This window comes from Lissotriton vulgaris, chromosome 7 (assembly GCF_964263255.1).
Source record: "Lissotriton vulgaris chromosome 7, aLisVul1.2, whole genome shotgun sequence".
Taxonomy (NCBI): domain Eukaryota; kingdom Metazoa; phylum Chordata; class Amphibia; order Caudata; family Salamandridae; genus Lissotriton; species Lissotriton vulgaris.
The window spans coordinates 1099321131-1099341442 of record NC_141695.1 but is presented as its reverse complement, the minus strand read 5'-3'; the positions used below and the strand labels follow the sequence as shown (position 1 = coordinate 1099341442).

Below are 20312 nucleotides of genomic sequence, written 5' to 3'. Positions count from 1 at the left end.
CCATGGCCTTTCAACATTGAGAAATGGTGCACTTCTTGTTCCCGCAGCTCGGGCAGCCGCGTATAATTTTTTTCTCCAAAAGCCCTTGCGCTCAAGAATGCACTTGAAAAAAGCTCTCGTCCTTCGGGTATTGTTAGCCTTGCTGCAGCACATTGTATCTCTGCCCAAACTTTGCAATCAGGCTTGACGCGTTTCAAGGTATTTGCCTCTTAATCATGAGCTTCACACAAAGGCACGGAAGGCTCACCTGTTTGTTCACTTCATTTTTATTGTTGAATGAGACAGCCCTCAGTAGGCGTGGCTTGCAATAAACGCCAGATAGCATATAGGTAAATACAGTTCCACAGGTATTAGTGTCCCTCCTTTAGTAGGCTACGAGCCTATGTGTAGAAATACAAAGTTGTGTAAGGTCGTTTAGAAGGTAGGGACATCTTGAGATTGCATGCTTCATTTTGTGAGTCCCTAGCTCATTGCACCATCAGGATTCAAGCAAGCCGGGCCGAAGACGGCTGAAATGCCAGAAACCGGTCCCCGGTAGCTTGTTTCCTTCCCAGTATAAGAATTGGCTTGGTAGTTTGGTCTGCCCTGTTCCAATGATGCACTTGGCCAGGGTCAGACTAATTTGCATATAGCCAAGTTCTGAGCTGGGATGGTGCAGTGAGCTGAAAAACGGTGATGGATCACGCCCTGATCTTTGGACTGGGTAAGAGTGGTCTGCTTAATTCAGACACTGTGTTCATCACCACCCCCTTTTCTGAATCATTTTGCAAGAGAGCATTGTGATTTATGGAAAGGGATTTTTGCCTTCCATGGCCTTTTCAACATTGAGAAATGTTGCACCTCTTGTTCCCGCGGCTCGGGCAGCCGCCTATCATTTTTTTCTCCAATTGCCCTTGCTTTCAAGAATGCACTCAACAATGCTCTCGCCCTTCGGGTATTGTTAGCCTTGCTGCAGCACACTGTCTCTCTCTGTCCAAACGTGTATATATATATCCACTCGCAAGAAATAGTCTGGCACTCCGTTTGTTAGAGAAAGTTGGATTTATTCAGCACACTGTGATCGCCTACGCATTTTTAACATGGGCACTTAGCCACAAATATGAATACGTTGTATATATTTTGTATATATCTTGCAATGTGAACGTTAACATGAATTTTTTGTTAATGCAGTAATTCAAACACAAATAATGAAATCAAGCTAAGACTGCGCTCCTCTAAACGTTAAAAATGCAAACAAAGCACTAAACTGCATATCCCACAATGCACTATTAAGCTTTACACACATAAATAATGAAAGTAAAGTAGGACAACTGTTTAACGCTGCCGTGAGAAGGAACCATTTGGTTCGAAACGCGTAGGCGATCACAGTGTGCTGAATAAATCCAACTTTCTCTAACAAACGGAGTGCCGGACTATTTCTTGCGAGTGGATCACAATACGGGATCCTGTCCTGGTCTAACTAAGGTTTTCTTGTGTATAAATCTACTTTTCCTTTCTTGTATACTTGTAAAATTACTTTACCATGTGCACTACATTACTCACAATGCCACATTGAGACCATGTGGGTGTATAAAATAGTGCAACAAAGAAAGGACTCACTAACCATGAGCAAAGCCATGGAGGCTGAAACGTGTTGGTTGAGCTTTCCTGAATAAAACTTTCCAAATCCTATCCTTCTTTGAGTGACACGTCATTTGGTGTGGAGAAAGAGAATCGAGGGTCTGAGTCCGAACCCTACGCCGAGCACCCGCTGCCAGTGTGCGTCGGAAATTGTGGATCACTATTGTGGAATATATATATTGGTAGGCACAGGGACATTGAGTGATTAGCCCAGAATCACTGGCTGTTGAGCCGACGCCGAGACTCAAGGTCGGCAGCTCTGCCTGTTATGTCACACCCTCTTGTTGGATCATTGAGCCTGGGGCGAATAGCCAGGAGGGATTACACAACAGATGAGGATACACTGGGTGTAGGGATAAGCCAGCTGATCACTTAAGAAAAAGTGTAACAAGCCCATCTCTTAAAATCTTCATCAATCTATACATATCTTGTTCAGGCAGCACGTATGTAGACCTAACTATCGAAGACTCCAGCTATGACGCCTACTCCCAAATGAACAGTCTGATGTCATCAGGCTCTGACACCTCACGCAGAGCCTAGGCTCTGATATCCAATGCAAGGCTTAGGCCCGACGTTTAAATCAGAGCCCAAGCTGTGATATCTGACACGGATGGCATCTAACAAAGAGCTGGGCTGTGATATCAAAGCAGAACCGAGGTTCTGATATCTAAGCCAGAGCCTATGTTATGACATCTAACATAGAGCCTAGGCTCTGACACCGAAAGTGGAGTCTAGCCTCTGATATCTACCCAGAGCCCAGGCTCTGATTCCCAGCCCAGGGATAAACAAACTGGGCTGCACCCTCTGCATCTCTTCTGATTCTGGGATCTGAGAGAAACAGGGGCCCTTTTTGCCTTGGCAGAAGCCATTTACCAGCAGGCAGTAGCAGAAAAACATCGACTGGATCAAAAACACAATGTCACTCAAGGACACACCCCATCCTTAAATTAGTCCCTTGAAACAGGGAGAGAAAAATGTAGGTGTTCATATTCTTTAGGTTTAGCTTAAGCCAAGGTCTTTTGATTGTACCAAAATATATATTTAATATACTTACTTATAGCGGTTTTCAGCCAGCGCATTTCATCCGTTGGTCTGCTGCTGTGTCACTCACATGTTCTTCTGCCCTCTACTGCTTACAGCTAGACCTATAGGCTTTGACAATTCTTACTTGCCTTCAGCTGCACCTTCACAGCAGCACCAACTGTCAAGTTTCAGTTTTTCAATCCTTTTATAAAGTACTTGGGAAGTTTAAACTTTCCTCAAAATATTCCAGGACTGGAGTTAGAATAGGGAGTATACCTTCGTAACCTTCCCAGCATCCACGATCCACCCTGCTGCCTTAAGGGTGCTATTGGAGGCAAGAAACTCAAATGAGAATAAACAGAAAGCACATACACCCAACCCCAGCCAATCATTCTGGGATCACACTTTGTAACTCCTGACAGGTATGAAGCACTATATCAACAATACAATACAATACAAATCCGACGTATGCTTACATCAGTATTAACCCTATCACGGCTGCCTTTCATTGGAATATCCTTTTTTTTCTCTTTGTCCAAAATAATAACTTCCTGTAAGGCCCTCATTACAAGTGGGCCAGTGTTTGGGCCCATGTTTATAATCCCCGATAAAATCAGACTTTGCTGGGTCGCAGTTTATCAGGGTTGATAAATAACTCCCACACACAAGTTTGTCTCTGATAATAGGGACTAACGAACATGTGGGTTATAGTGCTAAAGCACCTACATCCCATGCCCGAATAGTTATCTGCCATTTTTCTTCCCAATGAATTTCAGCAATTTTGAGTAAATTAATCAGAGTAAATATGCGGCATTGTGGACTTGGCTACCCAACGCCTAATATGTGCGGTAGCAGGAGTCCGTGGCCATCACAGCGACTGGCTCCTTGCCCGGAAAATCGGAACACAGCTCATGTCCAATCAAGTGCCTATTCTGCGGACTTCCGCAACTGCTGCGTTTCTGTCACAAATGTCTATTATTGCAGCATTTCATTTAGCAAAAACAGTGCATTAAACAAGTTAAAAAGACTACGAGCAACACGACCAAAGAATCGACGCAGACTTCTCTATAATTGAAGTCAAGAAATACATTACCGTCCAAGTCAACGAACCTATACTTCAATAACCCAGCCGACTCCCTGCTCACTTGTCCATCAAGGATAGGTGTTTATCCGACTGTTTCACCCTCCCGAGCTTCCTCCCTCCCCTTCACTGTTATGCCTAATTATAATGTTTTGCTTAGGGTTTTATGCATCCTTATGTCCTGCTATGTAATTCAACTTGTTTTCCCTTGTGTATGTAAAGTTCTCTGATACCTTCGGGTCTACCTAGCGTTATATAAAACTTATAAATAAATACATAAATAAATCGATCTTGGGACCCTGCCAGGGTGGGGGATAGTGAACAGCATTGGTGGGTTGGGATGGGGGGTGAGCGCACAGTTCCTCAGCCAATCCAGCCAGTACTAAAGGTAGCAGCACACTGTTTTCTTATAGGACCTGTGATTGGTTGGTGCACATATTATATACCCCTGGGTACTCTGAATTATTGACAGGGCATGAGTTGGGGGGAATACGCGGGTACACAGGGTCCACCCACTATTTTCACAGGGTGGGCGCCGTCCACCCTTCCAAGAAGTTTGACCACACACAAATATGCAGAACCAGTCCCAGTGTAATTTTGAGACACCGGGACACCTTTAGCAGCACCTCCACTTTTAGTCTGCTTTCCATTCCCAGCGCCAACATGCAGGCGAAGATCTGGCTTTTTTTCTCCTCCAGATGGGCCGCGGTTAAGGGGCCTTCCGGCCTCCGGATGTATGACGTTACAAAGCATACTTTTACAAAGCCTACCTTTACAACGCATTTTTTACACCGCAACATCCATTACAACGCATACCATTACAACGCATGCCATTACAACAAATTCTTTGAAACTACCTTTACAACGCATTCCACTACAACGCATACTACATTTACAACGCATACCATTACAACGCATAACATTACATTGCATGTAAGGTAAGTATTGAATAGTGTAGGGGTAAAAATTACTATTCTAACTCCAGGCGGTGCAACAGTAGGGTAAGTGTTGGATAGTGTAGGGGTTAAAATTACTATTCTAACTCCAGGGGGTGCAACAGTAGGGTAAGTGTTGGATAGTGTAGGGGTAAAAATTACTATTCTAACTCCAGGGAGTGCAACAGTGGGGTAAATGTTGGATAGTGTAAGGGTACTATGTGTTGTAATGCTATGCGTTGTAATGGTATGCGTTGTAATGACTGTGTTGTAATGACATGCGTTGTAGTGGTGTGCGTTGTAGTGTCATGCGTTGTAATGGTTGCGTTGTAAATGCATGCGTTGTAATGGATGTTGCATTGTAAAAGTCTTGTTGTAATGGTAGTGCGTTGTAAAAGTTGCGTTGTAAAGGTTGTTTCCCCCGGCCTCCTTTTGATCGAGTATCCGACTGGAGGCTGCTGGAACCCACACTTAAATGTAAATGCCACAGAGGGAAAACAAAAGCACAACGCTTGTTATCTCTTCACTGGTACTTAAGAGAGGCATGCAATGTCACTTTTTACTTTAAGTACCTGTAACAAGTCCATGCACTGTAAGAATGTCACATGTGCTAGTCTGTCCCAGTATTTGCACAAATACTCATTTAAATAGCACAATTTCATTTCTTTTATAGCGCTAATCATCCCAGTGCAGGGTGTTAAAGCGCTTTTCATAACATACATATTATCCATTGACAATAACTCATGTAAGTGTGCATATCAATGTACAAGATGTGTTACATGGTGAAGGAGTCTCGTGTCCTTCATAACTCACTGTGCTATATTAGAAGAATTACAAGTTATGAACTGCGAGGAACAAAAGGATCTATTTGTTCAAACCAGTTACCCATTTACTTATCTACATAAAATAACAAGCATTTACAATGCAATGGTTTCGCCTTTGGAAAAGTTAGAGCTATTGGCATTGTAAATAACAAAATTTGTATTTATGTGTTGGTTTTGAAAACAGATAAATAAATGGCATTGTCATTTACATTGCCAATAGCTTAATCTTCTCGACCTGTTCGATACACAGCAAGCGCCTTACCCGCTTAGTTCCAAGCAACCTGAAAATACCTCCAGTGGCGTGCCTGGGCGAACTTAACATTAGTCTCCAGAAATTCAGTACATTTTATTTTGTCAGCCCTAGGGCAAAATATTTGGACTGAGAAATGTAGTTACTCCTGTAGGTAATATGGGTGGATCAGAATGGGTTGGAGGATTCAAACCTGCCGCTGTATTCAATACTTGTGTGATCTGCAGTTAGCCGCGGGTAGTGCGGCTAAATCCGAGGAGCAAAGAAAAATAAAGCTGAGCTCAGTGGAGGCGCTACATTTCCCCATACAAAGCATGATGCGCTTGTCACCCAAAAACATTAATTAACTAATAAAATATCAGTCTCCGAAAAAGCAGTATTGTAGTAGGGGTATCTTGTAAATACTCAAGCCATTTCCTATCTTTGTCTAGAAAGGGGAACAACTGATCTCTACGATGGCTTGGTAAAGGTTTCAGGAAAGTGAATCCAATTTGGTAAATAACCTAAGTTAGTGGCATTTTTCCTGCTGTACATGTACCGAAACCATCAAACTTAATAGATAAACAGTCCAGCAACTAACACCGCAAGACACAGCAAACTGAAAAATCTGGCAAGTTCACACAGAAGCAATCAATTTTTTTTACCGATGCAGTGGTACAAACTGACTGAAACCATCGGGAATGGAGGGTTTACAGAGCACTTCGAGACCAGTAGTCCAAATCTGAGGTGGGTGGATGCAGAAAGCACATGTCTGCCTCGGCAAAGATTACAATCGTTGGATGTGGACGAAAGCCTTTATAAAACAGTAAGGCTGATATTTAGCCATTGCAAATCTAAATGAGCCTTGCAAGCTTTCACAACGCACAAAGACTTCAGACACCAATGTTTTAATTATTAAACTATTATCAGGCAATTAACAAAAATACTCACACAGAAAGTGTAAGGTTAACCATATTTATTAGACAAGTACACAGTATAAAATCACTTCGAGCAAGACCAATTCATAGTGAAGGTTGAGACAGACAAAAAATTTAAGTTATTTACTAACCGGCATTCAATATTCAAATTATATTGACATTTATCTGGGTACCATACTATGGTTAAGTGTCCCGCTGCAGCTAAATGGTTAGTAACTTACTGAAACATTATGGGATGTAATACTGGTGCGATAGTAGCACCAGTTAAAATGAGAGGTGTCATGCACAGTGTGTGCATAAGGAGGGGTACCAGAGGGGACCAAGAGCGGTGCCATGCTCAGTATGTGTTTGCAGAGGTACACTGGGAGGTGGTTTGGAAAGCGGGTGCTAGAGCGGTGTATAAAGAGGGATGGAAAGCGAGAGGTAGTAGGCACGGTGTGTACAAGCAGAGGGGCACAGAAACGGTTGGCCTAGCGAGACACAGGGAATGGGCAATAGGGGAGCCAGGCACTGTGCATGTGAGGAGCACTGAAGGGGATTGAGAGAGGTGCCAGACGCAGCGTGTACGAACAGCAAGCACCAGCAAGGGGAGCCTGGAGACGTGCCACGTACTGAGTGGGTATGCACAGAAGGCCTTGGCGGAGAACCGTTATGCGCCAGGCCAAGAAATGGGGAGGTGGGCAGTGAGGGTACCAGGCAGTGTGTGCCGAGCTGGACACACGGACTGTTGGCCTAGAGAATGCTGGACACTGAGTGTGCACATGGAGGGGCGGTGGTGCTCCTCATAAACGCAACAAGCCGCAGTTGGAAGGGTGCCAAGCACTGATAGAGCGCCCAAGTGAAACCGGGAGATGCCTCCCCCGAGCCTGTAAATGGAGATAATGTGGTGTGCAAAGAGGTGTGGACACTGAGTGGGCGCATGCAGATAGACAAGGGGAGAAATGGATTTCGATTCATTTTTAGCCGCTGGGTGAACAGCTGACTGCAACAAGCGGGGTGAGGGGGAAGCTACGAGAGGGGAAGGGGACAGAGAAGTACAAGCCCCAGAGCACACTGAAATGCTTGCGAGGCGGAGAGGCTCAGCAACGTGCCTGTGGGACACTTTATAAGCAACTCATGAAAGTGCGCTATGATTAATGATGTAGTGCACGTGACAGGGAAAGCACTAGTGTAGCAGACACAAAAGTGCGCCATTATTAACAATGTAGCGCGTGTGAAAAGTGCGCGCGAAAGTTAAAGCACTAGTGTCACGGATACAAAAGTGTGAACACAAAAGTGCGCCTTTATTAACAATTAGCCTGTGTTGCTCGCTAACAAAATAAGAAGTGTTGCATCGTATGTACCATCAACCATCATGAAGATGAAGAACTGAGGGAACTCCCACTCAATGCTGTTAAACATCTGAAAAAAATTAGAATATAAAGCGCGGCGCCTTGCGATTTAACGTGTATGCAGCCGGGAAACGGGCTCCACGGTTAATACAAAACAAGCAGACAAGGAGAAAATGGAACATAAGTAAAGTGAAGCAATGAGAGGAGGGAAGGGCGAGAGAGAGGAGAACATCAAGAGAGCCAAGAGAGAGGGGAACAAAATAATTAATAATAAATATCTAAGTTCCAGGCAGAGCTTAACGTGCACTAGGATAAATTAAAAGAAAAGTTTGAAAACTGGGTTTTACCTCAGTGGAAACATACACAAGTTCCACTACAAAGCTTTGTCCTGCTCGTGATAGTTATTATTTGACATTGTTGCGAGTCTCCTAAAACCTGTGGGAGGAAAGCTGCGTGCCTGGGCTAAGTCCGTGGCATTGCACAGAAATGAAACAAGTTGTCGACTGAAAGCACAGCGCACCCTGTAGGGATTCGGGGGCGTGTTTTTCGTGCTCTCCCCTTCCCATTGGCTGGAAGGTAAAATTCCAGCCAATGGGAAGAGGAGAGGGGGGGACTTGAAAAAAGACCCAGAAATGTCCCCCGAATCGCGTCGTGACAGGGAAAGAGTGATTGACAACCAATCTCTTCCAATGGCTAGCCTCCATTTATAGAGCTAGCCAGTGGAAGAGAGAGGCGGGACAAAGCCCCACGCTGTACATCAAAAGATTTTGCCTGCGCGAGCACTGCTGCACAGTGCTACGGCCAGGCGAAACCTAAAAAATGTCATTTGCTTGTTACACGATGTGCTTTACAGGACACACCTCAATCTTCTGTACTACTTTCATTCATATCTGGGACTACACAAACCACAGATCTCTCAAACAAATACGTTAAATCTCACCATTATTATTCCCTGAGATTTACTGGGCACCTCTGCAGCAGATGCCTTAACCCCATAAAATATTTTAAAATGCAGACTTCGTAACCAATTAAGCAGAACAGATCTACTACCAGGCTTCTCCTTGTTACCAGTTTCTTTGTGGCAGGGTTTGTAAAAAATATATATATATGTTGAGGCTCAGATTTTGCATCAGGATTGCGTCACTTATTTGACATAACCCCAATGGCAAATCTCGTTTGTTAAATCTCATAATGCGCTTAAAATGTACTTGTGATAGATCTGATGAACATATGTGAGATGTCTTGCTATCCAATATCCCTTCTTGTGATGTCACTTCCGGTGAGGTCAAGAACAATGTCACGCCGTGAGACGTCGTACACTGTGATGGCACGTGTTATGATGTCACTTGCGGACTGCCTTACTTGGTTAGTCCCCCCACTTCTTTTTATACGACGTGTGCCCTGGTTATTGGGATAATCCAGGAACTTCTCTTCATTGCTGATAGTAAAACCTATGGCTTTTTAGTCAACACAGATTTCAAACTTTCTTCTTTAAGGTAAGTCATTAGGCACCATTTAAAAAAATGTCTTGGGAGGTGTCCCAGCTCTCACCTGGCCGTGCTGCAGGGCATTAAGCGAGATGAAAAAACTGGGGGCGGGGGTCTCTGAAAGGGTCGTGGCCAACGTAATTAAGGGCGTGGCTTAATAACGTAAGCTAAAAATCTGTGCTTAGCATAGTGCGCGGGCCAACCTGTATTTTGCTGTTTCTGTCATTGCATCCATATATATGATACAAGTAACATTATACCAACAACAAGTCACGACTATTGGCTTTGTCAATGGTTGTTAGTTGCATAAGATCAATAGGCAGCAACTATGGCTTGTATATAATATTGAAACAGCCTCCACTTAAAGCCCTAGTGACACTACGACAATGTTGCTGCTCCTGAGTTTCAAAAAGAGAAGGACATCCAGAGAGAAAATGACTCTCTTTAAAGGATTTCCCTTCCCCTATAACGCTCACCTGGCATGATGTCATGATTAGGGCTCCCGGTTTTCCGTTTTTACGGATATTTACATATAAATACAGACGGAAATCTATATTTCCTTTGTCTGTATTTATATATAGAAACGGCAAAACACTGGCAAATGTTGCCGCGCTGCCGCTGTCTGCATTCATTTTAAAACCCTTCAAATCAGTGTTTTGGCGCCCTCGTGTGGACAAATCGGCACATCTCCAGGGCTCCGCCACAAGCTCTGCACCACCCAGCTGCCGTTTGTACAGACAAGGTAAGAGGCTTTCCCCTGCCCCCCCATGCCCCATCATCAGCAGAGGATCGCCTTCCGTCATCATGAGGGGGAGGTGGGGACTTTTGTTTATTGTGAAATCCCTGTCTGTGCTGAATGCTACAGGGTGCCTTAGTTTATCGCGGTGGTGGAGGGAAAGGGCCCGCCGTCGCGCCATTCCACGATTAATGGCCTATTTAGGATTAACATGCTAAGTAAGCCATCAATCGTGGAATGGAGCGACGGCGGGCCCTGTCCCTCCACCACCGCGATAAACTAAGGCACCCTGTGGCATTGAGCACACACACAACAAAAAAGACAGCTGGGGTGACAGATAGAGCCGCTGACATTATTAGCTGATATTTCACACATAATTGGTTACCGATTTAGCATGAGTACAGAGCACTTTCAGGACCAGGACTTGTGCACCCTGGGCGCCTCTCGCTCTGGCTGGCTCGTTTCCGGTGGAACGGAGCATTGTGGCTATGCAGATCACACAATTGTCTGGGGCTGGGGGACGGACAAAGAGCAATGGGTTCACTTGATTTAGTCTACGCAATTTGATATGCGCGATATTTACCCTGACTGAGTACACGAATCACAGCAAAGATGCAAACGGAAACATCTAGATGCGCAGATCATAGGTGTGCTCGCATAGTATTCTTGCAATAGCGTGGGGGCCTTGGATAAATGAAACCTTAGCAGCACTGGCGAGGTTTGCCTTCTTGTGTGCACATGCCACAGGGTGCATTAATTTATCGCGGTGGTGGAGGGAAAGGGCCCGCCGTCGCGCCATTCCACGATTGATGGCCTATTTAGGATTAACCTCATGCTAAGTAGCCCATCAATCGTGGAATGGCGCAACGGCGGCCCTTTCCCTCCACCATCGCGATAAACCAAGGCACCCTGTGGCATTCAGCAAACACACAACAAATAGACAGGTGGGGTGACAGATAGAGCCGCTGAAATTATTAGCCTGATATTTCTGTCATAAGATTTCTACAAGATGACGTTAGTAGCACTGGCGATGTTTGCCTTCTTGTGTGCACAATGCAATCGCTTTTTTTTTAATCAACTGTATAGTGAAGTTTTTGAACAAGTACTCAATCCTCACCCTGCAGCAGGTCTCACATTCATACAGTGTTTGTCACTGTGAATTGATTTTAAATGCTGCTTCTGGCCTTCATTTAGTTCAGTATTACAACAGTGTTTATTTCAAAGAATCTTATCAAGCCCTAGCGCAGTATCAGCAGTTTCATTCGATAATACAATACTGAGAGCCGGTTGGCTGTTTCGCACAGTGGATACAATTTAGATTGCTGTAGTGATTTCATTAACAAACCAGAAAGAGCCTCAATGTCTGCAAATTCTCTTGAAATGCACATGTGCTTCTACTACAATGGCAAAGTTTTCAATTGAATGTATTGTGTTGACCAATAACAACCGGGCGCAGGTGTGCATTGTCAATTTAAATAAATGTGGAAAAATACTAGCTGTAGCTTCGTCTTTTGCTTGTGGCAAAAATAAATGTGGATAAATACAGAAAAAATGCCCAAAAAATAAATATGGATAAATACAGACGGAAATGGCAAAAAAATAGATACCATAAAACCGGGAGCCCTAGTCATGATGTAACTTCTCCAGGAGTGAGAAGTGAGAGTGTGAGCAACGGCACATCGATGTGCCTGCTGTCACTGCAGTCCGGAAAAAAAATGGACTGCCTGTGCTAGGGCTCAAAACGGAGCCCGATGGAGACCTGTTTTGAGGCCCCCTTTTCAAAACTGCCGGTGCTCAGCACTGGTGAGACTCGGTCCACTTAAAGCCCTCCAGAGCTGGACACCTTTACTATACTCTCTTTGTAAAAAGCAAAGATATAACTGTGGAGTAGCTGTATGTGCGCTCTGATGCTAAAGACAAACAGGATGAACGGTAGTTGTGCCTATTTTATCACTAGTTCTCGCACCTCTTTTGCGCTTGCTCTTACCACCCTCTCTCCTACCCGCAGAAAGGGTGCTAAAAGTATTATCATGTGTTGCTCCCAGCATCGGGTTGGGAAGGAAGGTGGGCAGTCGGGCATTAGCCAATGGGCCGGTGCCTAAGGGTCACCAGTGGGCCGGATTTTGTCAACCGGCCCCCAGAGCCTTATTGTCTTCCTCACCAGGCCACAGGGGTGGGCAGCATCATAAGCATGAAGGCTCTGAGGGGGTTGCTTTCAGCAGCGTTGCTAGGCCAATATTCTTCTGTCCACTGCAGACTTAATCTTGCCCCCCCCTGGGGCCGCGGTAGACGCCCAGAAGCAATCGCCCACTCCCCTGCTGTGAGCCATCATCACCTCGGCTCCCCTGGAGCAGCAGCAGCTCTGTGCTTTTCTTCACCCCTTCCCTGCCAGGCCATCACCCTGAGGCTACAGTTGACTGGGTTGGGGTGAGTAAGTGAATGGCATTGCGGGAGGCCTGTTGTTGGCACCTCAACTACATTGTCTTTCATGCCTTGGTGGTGGGGGGATGGGGTGGGGGGGTGGGGTGTATATGTGCATAAACCTCACTGTGAAGCACCTTTCCCAGAGCGGAACATTTAGATAATGTAATGTTATGATCAGAGCTGCCGAATGTGGAACAATGAAAATAGGTTCGAGTCCCAGCCTCACCTCAACATCCTGTGATTCTGGGCAAATTACTTAATTGCGCAAGGCCTAAAATAAAAATGAATTTGATCCTCTGTAATGTAACTGGTGCTCATATATTTGCGCCCTTTGGCCGCAATTAAATGAAATACAGTAAAAAACAACCTTCCGTTTGCTCATTTTTTAAGAATCTGCAAAGGCTGGAACTTAATAATGAGAGAGGATTGTTTATTAAATACTTAAAAAAAGGTTTGGATTCCATCTTAACATTGCTTTTTTCCTTTGTTTAGTTTTAACTATCAGTCACGGATCAGTAAAGAAGCTTTAAACCACATTTTAAACTTCTTTCACCTTATGTTTATTGTTCAAACTTTAAAGTACATATCGATCAGGGGAGAAAATTCCAGCTTTAGGTGTTTTTCTTCATTTTTGTACTGGCAAGGGCATTACAATACTGCTAATGCTGTTTGAAAAAAGCGGCCAGGTGGCAACATAGCCATATCAGGAGTTGTGGCCTTTGGGCCACTTTATTTCACTTCACCTGCAACGCCAAAATGTTGTGCTTCTAGTTTTCACCAATGTTTCTGGCTCTATGAGCTTTAAATTAACATAATTTATCAAACATTTCTCTAAAAATGAGCCCGGTGAGACTAGCCAAATGCTGTTTCGTGAAAGGGCGTGATCCAGGAATGTGGGCCACTTTTTTGGGAGTGCCCGGGCCGAATTGTCATTCCAGTCCGACCCTGGTTACTCCCCTTGTTTTAACCCAGTCGGCTAGTTAGCCACAAACTCGCAGGACAGCTTGTGTAAATGCTAATTGCATTAGGAGTTGTTGCACACACGTTTCACACTGGACTCTAGATGAGGCGGTAAGCAGAGTCTACGTTGCTGATGCAGGACTAGAAGTGGACAAGCTAGATGGACCCCAACAGCACTTGAACATCTTCAAAAGGAATGTCTCAATGTCCTTAAAGTAGTTAGTATGGCAGAAATCAGATCACTCGTGAAAATTTACTGCTCACATTGGAGTTCAAAATTTCTTAAAAAACACCTTTTGAAAAATACAGGGCTATTCTCAAATGAATATGCCATATGCAAAAACTAAATCAAATATTCAAGGACATAAAAAGGTAAATAAAGGTTTGACAATTTCCAGTGTACCTCTTCTGGTTATAAATTAACCTAGTTTCTACTGGTCTAGCATTATGTTCACTATAAGCTGCCTTTCTGCACTGGTTGAGCTTGAGAAGAAACTAGAGAGTGATTTGAATTGTCATGTGTGATTAATTACTGTATTGCAATAGATACAAATCCCACTATGTTCAGCCTGCTGACTTCTTCCTCCTTCATCAATCTCTTTCTCCTCCATCCTGCAGAGTTTGTCATTTCCATCTTTGAAAAGATGCAAGCCCAGGAAATCCTGCGGAGTCTGCGGCTGCCCGAGTTCGATGACTTCAGCCAGTTCTTCCGCAGTTTGCCTGCCACTGCCTTAGTAGGATTTGGCGCGTTCGCAGCAGTCATCGCATACTGGTTGGCCAACCGGCCCAAAGCGCTCAAGCCTCCATGCAATCTCCACATGCAGTCAGTAGAAATAGAGGTGAGAGGGGCTCTTCAGGGGCAACATACAACTTCAGCACAGCTGGATCCACCGTGTAAGATTTTACCTGGGGCACTATAGACAAGATGGCTTTTTTTACCACTTTCTAGTACTGCAATTGATTACAATGAGGAGTTGTCTGTCCATTAACTTTCTGCAGATCGGCTTTCGATGTCCACCAGTAACTAGGTCCATCAACTGCTTGACCTAAGTGTAAAGGGAAAGAAAAGCTTTGCTACCTACAATTCTCCTGTGTTCTGTTGCCTCACCCCTAAAACGAACATCATGGTTGTAGTGCGACAATGTAACCCCATGTTCCTGTTACACCTGTCTTGGGTATGTTTGAACAGTAAACGAGAAAAAAGGCTACTACTCTCAAAGTGTATTGATTTGTTCAATGAACGCTCAGAACTGAACAGGTGGTGTCACATTGAGTTATTTGGCTGCACTAAGTGTTAGGCATCATTACCGACAAACCGAGGAGAGAATGAGAATTTCATCCACATTGGTTCTTAGTACTTCACATTAGAGGTGAGGCTTTTAGGGGACGGTGTGCTAAAGTATTGTCTACCTCTGCTGCGCTACGAGTACTGTGTAACGAAGGGGTAAATGTGCATTTCAATTATAGATCTCAAGATGCTTGAGAATGCCTTGATTAGTCACCATCAGTCTTGCTACATTGATTCCTTCTCCTTCTCCTTGCATCCTAGATGAGATGAGCCTCCTCTCAAAACAGGCTTAAAAATTACAAAACTCAAGTTCTGGTTTCCAGTAAAAAGCCTTTTCCCCATCAGCCTTCTAGTGCTATTTTCAAAGTCTCAAACAAAAAGCCCATTAACAGCAACACTTTTAAGCCTTTCCATGCTCATGACAAGGTCAACTCGTCATGGGTTTTACCTGCGCTGTGCTTATGACGAGTTGACCTTGTCATGAAACTACAGAATTCAAGGGTTTGCAGCACAGGACGGGAAAACCCCTTAGCAGCTAAGGTGTTAAAAGAGCTGGGACTAGAAAGAAGTAGTAGGGTTAATAACGTTGTCCGTTGTAATTGTGGCATCACCTCCTGGTCAATTTCTTCATCTCAGACTTCGCATCTTACATGAGGCCATGCCGGTCTGCTTGTGCGTCTTCCTCAGGACGAAGCTCAAATTAGATGTGGTCATGCCCCCACCTGTGTTGACATATGACAAGACCATCCAACCTAACTTCAAGCATAGGCATCACTCACTTACAGCCATTCTCCACTGGCTTCTTCTGAAGACCTTGCCATGTCCTTCGTGCAATACCCATGCCTCCCCACTGACATTGCCACCCCCCTAAGTTACACACTGTTAATATAACCACCGGCTCAATGTGGCGACACTGTAGCAGAAATAACATTTATAAACACCCAGTGGTGCGACTCAGCCATTGTGGGGAAATAATGTACGCATTTATTGTGTACAACGAGGCCATGTCTCTAAAGAAGGAAGGCCTAACAATCTCTGTTTCTCTTTAAAAGTCTAGAAAATATCTTACAGAACTTAGTTAGCAATTTGCAATGAGTATTCCCAAGGTTTTCAGTTTATCTGTGTATTTATTTATTTGGTCTTTGTTAAGTTCTAAAGGTCTCAGAGCATTTTTGTGGTGTGGTACCACAACCGTGACCTTGATCTCAGGTATTGTGATTCTCTGGTAAATGGGCCACGCATATCAGTTACTCACAGCGAGATATAAAGGTCCCATCTAAATCATGTACTGAGGATGAAAAATCTTGCTGTGGAGGCCACAGGGAATGCGGGAGGGCCACTGTGCTGATTTGTGGAGATAGTTCAGGATATTTTGGTAAAGCCTTAAGTCTCCACTTTCTTTTACAGTCCTAAAGACATATGGACCCTTTCTACACATTGAGTCTTAATACTTGGGAGACCTCTTCCATTGACATATCTTGAGAGGCAAAACTATTCTATGATAAGTGATTGTCTCCCTTAAATGCACTGTTACATATTATGTTTGGACTTTTTTACAGCCATGCTGCAGTGCTTGGGGAATAGTCTATCTTTTTTATTCTCAAAGTATTTTTGGAATATACATTCCATTTCTTTGTAGGTGCAAGTATGGATTTATGATCTGCTAGAATCCATTGTAGAACATGCTATCTCTTTGATTTTATTTGATACAGATGTATTTACAGATCACCTGCTTGCCTTATTGCCAACCATGTTTTTATCTTCTGTTTGGCAGGTTTCAAAATATTGTTTTGCAAGTGTCTTTCCAAGATTCTTAGCTTAACTTTAATTTATTTTTGGGTGAGCTTTTACTATATGTTGACCTCATGGTTAGGCTTTTGTTTCTTAATTTTTCTGGGAAATAATTGTCAATAAAATATTTCAATATTTTTTCATAGTTACTTGACATACTGCTTAATAGGTACGGTACCAGAGTATCATGGGCTAAATATCGTCTGACAAACATATTGCATCCTAAAATATAATTTACAAAAATATAGCCCTTTTGGAAGAAATATTAGAACATCTACACTCAATAGAGCAATATTTTTGTAAACGATATTTCCTTCAGTAGATATTTTTATATTCACATTCTGACATACAGTTGTAGAGTCGAGTGTCGGGATTATGTAGTAGGGTGTTAGATAGAGAATATTCTTTTAGTTATGATTCATCCAGGTGTATACATTTCATTATCAAATGAAATTATTATTGCTTTGTTATTCTTCTTACATCAGCTCAGACAAAAATGTATAGCTTCATGGTCGGAACATTACATAACATATGTCAACTGGTCCATAACTTCAATCAGGTGTCCAATTAACTAGTCTAAACCTTTGTCTATACATGTGTTGGGATAAAAGGAATACTGGCAAGAACAGCTTTAAAGCACAACCGATGCATTGTTTGTTTCCAGATCAGTTGTATCCTCAAACCCAATGTTGAAATCCCATAGCAGGAGCATCTGGGTATTTAATAACCAGATCCCTTTAATTCCTGTCCTTCACTGACTAATTATGAAGTCCCAATATATGGTGCGTCCTTCTTTCTAGTGGGATGGGCTGATGTTCCTCATCTGCAAACTACAGCCCTAGCTCCTCAACAGACATGTCTGCTTGAAGATGCTAAACGTTTCTGTAACCATCTCCCCCTCAACATATGCTGCACAAGTGCAATCTCACCTTGGCTGATCCCTCCAGTTTGGAGCTCTGTACATCCTGCATCATGGCCTTATTTTAGTCATACCCCCCCCCCCCCCCCAAAAAAGATTTTGCATGCTTAGTAGAAGATGCTACAGAAAAAAAACATTCTGTTACAGCAGGTCCACCACCCCAGCATGGCCAATTTGTTTTTACTGATGTAATTCCTAAAGACAGGTCCCAGAACCGCATACGGGAAATACACTCTTTTTTTGTCTGGCGTCCTTCACTGTCCTTCTCTAAAGAAACCAATAGTATTGGACAAATGCTTTAAAAAAAAGTCATATCCAAGTTGCATATAATTTATCATCTAAAACGGATCATTCATTCTGAATAGAAAATCTACTGTAGGCAATGTTTGGGATATTTCACTGTACCCCAGGAGTCTGTCATATAATTATATTGATTTATTAGAAAAATGATGATAATACTCTTTGCCATTGAGATTGTAGGAGAATGCTTTCACTAGTGGCCTGATATCTAGATTTTGGATTTGCAGGATGGCGATGGAGCGCGACAATCCGTTTTAACTGGCAGCAAAAGTCTACTAACGCACTATTACGAAGATGCCAAAACAATGTATGAGGTGTTTGTTCGGGGACGGGGCATATCAGGTAAGCACCTGTAATGTTTATTTTAAAGAGAATAATGGGATGCATTTGCACACAACCTCCAAAGTGTACAATTGTTTCACAAGCTGGCATCCTGGATTGTAATGTAATAGGAATGGGAATATGAACTTGTGCTAAGCCAGACTTGCGCACTTGCTTGATCGTCAATAAGTCTGGAATTTGCTTCAAGAGCTAGTAGGAAAATGTGTTCTACTCAGTAGGCTCAACATGACTGAACAAGGTATCTACACTTATTGTAACTCTTCATAAAAGTTTTAAAGGGGCCGTCCATAGTAAAGAAAAAAAACCTTCCTTTCTTCCCATTTCGGCATTGCTAGCCATTACTTAATGGTGTCGGCCTAGCTTTTGAGAACTACTGTGACATCATTCACCAAATAAATCCTTCAAGAAGTGGAGAAGTCCCAAAAATTGTGTTATCAGCTATTGAGGAGCTCTTCGACTATTGTTCAGTCAAACATTGGCAGCAATGGAATCTATCCAGGGTATTGCTGGTGTGCTTTCACTTCGATCTTCTTGTGACCAGTTGGGCTTCAGAGCTCCACAACGCGTGTAATACATCATTTTGGAACTTCTATAAGTCTTTTCTGTCAATGACAAAAATGTCTGTAAGTCATGGCCTTTTGAGAAGTCTGCACATAGTTGGTGACATGAGACAGAAAGAAATTCTCTCAAGAGTAGAGTCTGATATACACTACTCAAAGCTAAGCAGTCTTACATGTTTATAACTATATCTTCTAATAACCTCCACGGCCATTCCATGTTACTGACAAGGCAGTGCCATCTCTTATGGCATAAGCAGTAAATTAAAAGGAAATGGTCAAAATAAGTGTAAAAATCTTCTAAGATGTATTGCACATTTTCCTTAAAAATAGGTTTTAAAATGGCATTCGGTTGTATATCTGACAATTGCCTCATGGCTCAGATAGAGAACTGTGTACTAGATTTGATGGAGAGTCAGGAATACATTTTTTGTGTAAAATGTAACAGTGATTGTATCTGGTAAAAGATCATCGTGGTGAAGTCCAGGTATTGCTGACTAACTGAAAAAACTGCATTTTTAAAGAAATTTAGACCTTAATATCAACCCCAGAGTATCGTGCTACCAAACTAACGAGGAGGTAAGTGCATATAGGTAATTGTAGTTGTACTTAACTTCATAGATATGTAACATGGCACTCTGTGTGTTGTGTGTTTGTGCATGTGTGTATACATCTTCAAGGTAAGTAGATGTGGAGTTAAGACTTGCAAATCTATACTTCCCGATATACACTTACCATGTGGATATTTTGGTTACGATATTCTGCTAGCTTGATGTTTCTGTAATCAATATTTCAACATACAACCATTTGCAAGAGCCTTATATTGTGTTATGCTATTAGTGTTTGTATGGCACCCGTGGAACATTTGTATGATCTATAGCGCTGTCTGAATATAGGCACCCTGTGCAGTTCTAGCACTGTCATTGATCAGAGTTATGGTGGTCTGGTGATGGTGTGTTTAGTTAGTAATGGTTTGTAGTGGACAATGGGATGAATGCGATGTTTCTGATCCTGTGGAAATTTGTGTCACATTTTGTTTATGAACATCTGTGCTACAGGACTTTGCTGATCCACTGGCATGCACAGTTGTCCTTTGATTGAATTACATCTCTGTCAATCTGAAGTCACATCCAATCATAAGGAATTGTTTCAGTGCCGATAGAGTGATCCCCCGGGCCGCTAAACTGCTAACTTACCTTTTCAATGTGTTTTTTATGTGTTACACCTTTCCACCATGAAGCTGCTTGCAGACACTTTCTGGCAAAGGAGGATGTGGGGAATGACCGAGCACAGAGTGTAGCACTTATTTGTTTGGAAAGTTTGTGGTATGACTCTATGATGACACGTCATGTGGCCTGTCCTATTGAGTCTTCTCTTTACGTCACCTCACAGTGTGTAACATGTCAGGACAGATGAGGGAGGCCATTGGTTCTAGCAAGAAGCATTTTTGTCTGCAGAGGTATAATTCCAGAGATAGGAGCCTTGTGCTGCTAGGGTCCTCCTTTCAAAACCTCTGCATCTAACAGA

At 43.1% G+C, this 20312-nt stretch overlaps 1 protein-coding gene across 4 annotated transcripts in view; it reads left to right on the top strand.

Moving 5' to 3' along the window:
* ACSL6 (acyl-CoA synthetase long chain family member 6) overlaps positions 1-20312 on the top strand; it is a 548884-nt gene that overhangs the window by 216991 nt on the left and 311581 nt on the right. For all 4 annotated transcript variants that reach the window (XM_086931549.1, XM_086931550.1, XM_086931552.1 and 1 more), the window contains 2 exons: positions 14207-14427; positions 18114-18228. In XM_086931549.1, coding sequence (XP_086787675.1) covers positions 14207-14427; positions 18114-18228 — 336 coding nt within the window. The remainder of the gene's footprint in view (positions 1-14206; positions 14428-18113; positions 18229-20312) is intronic.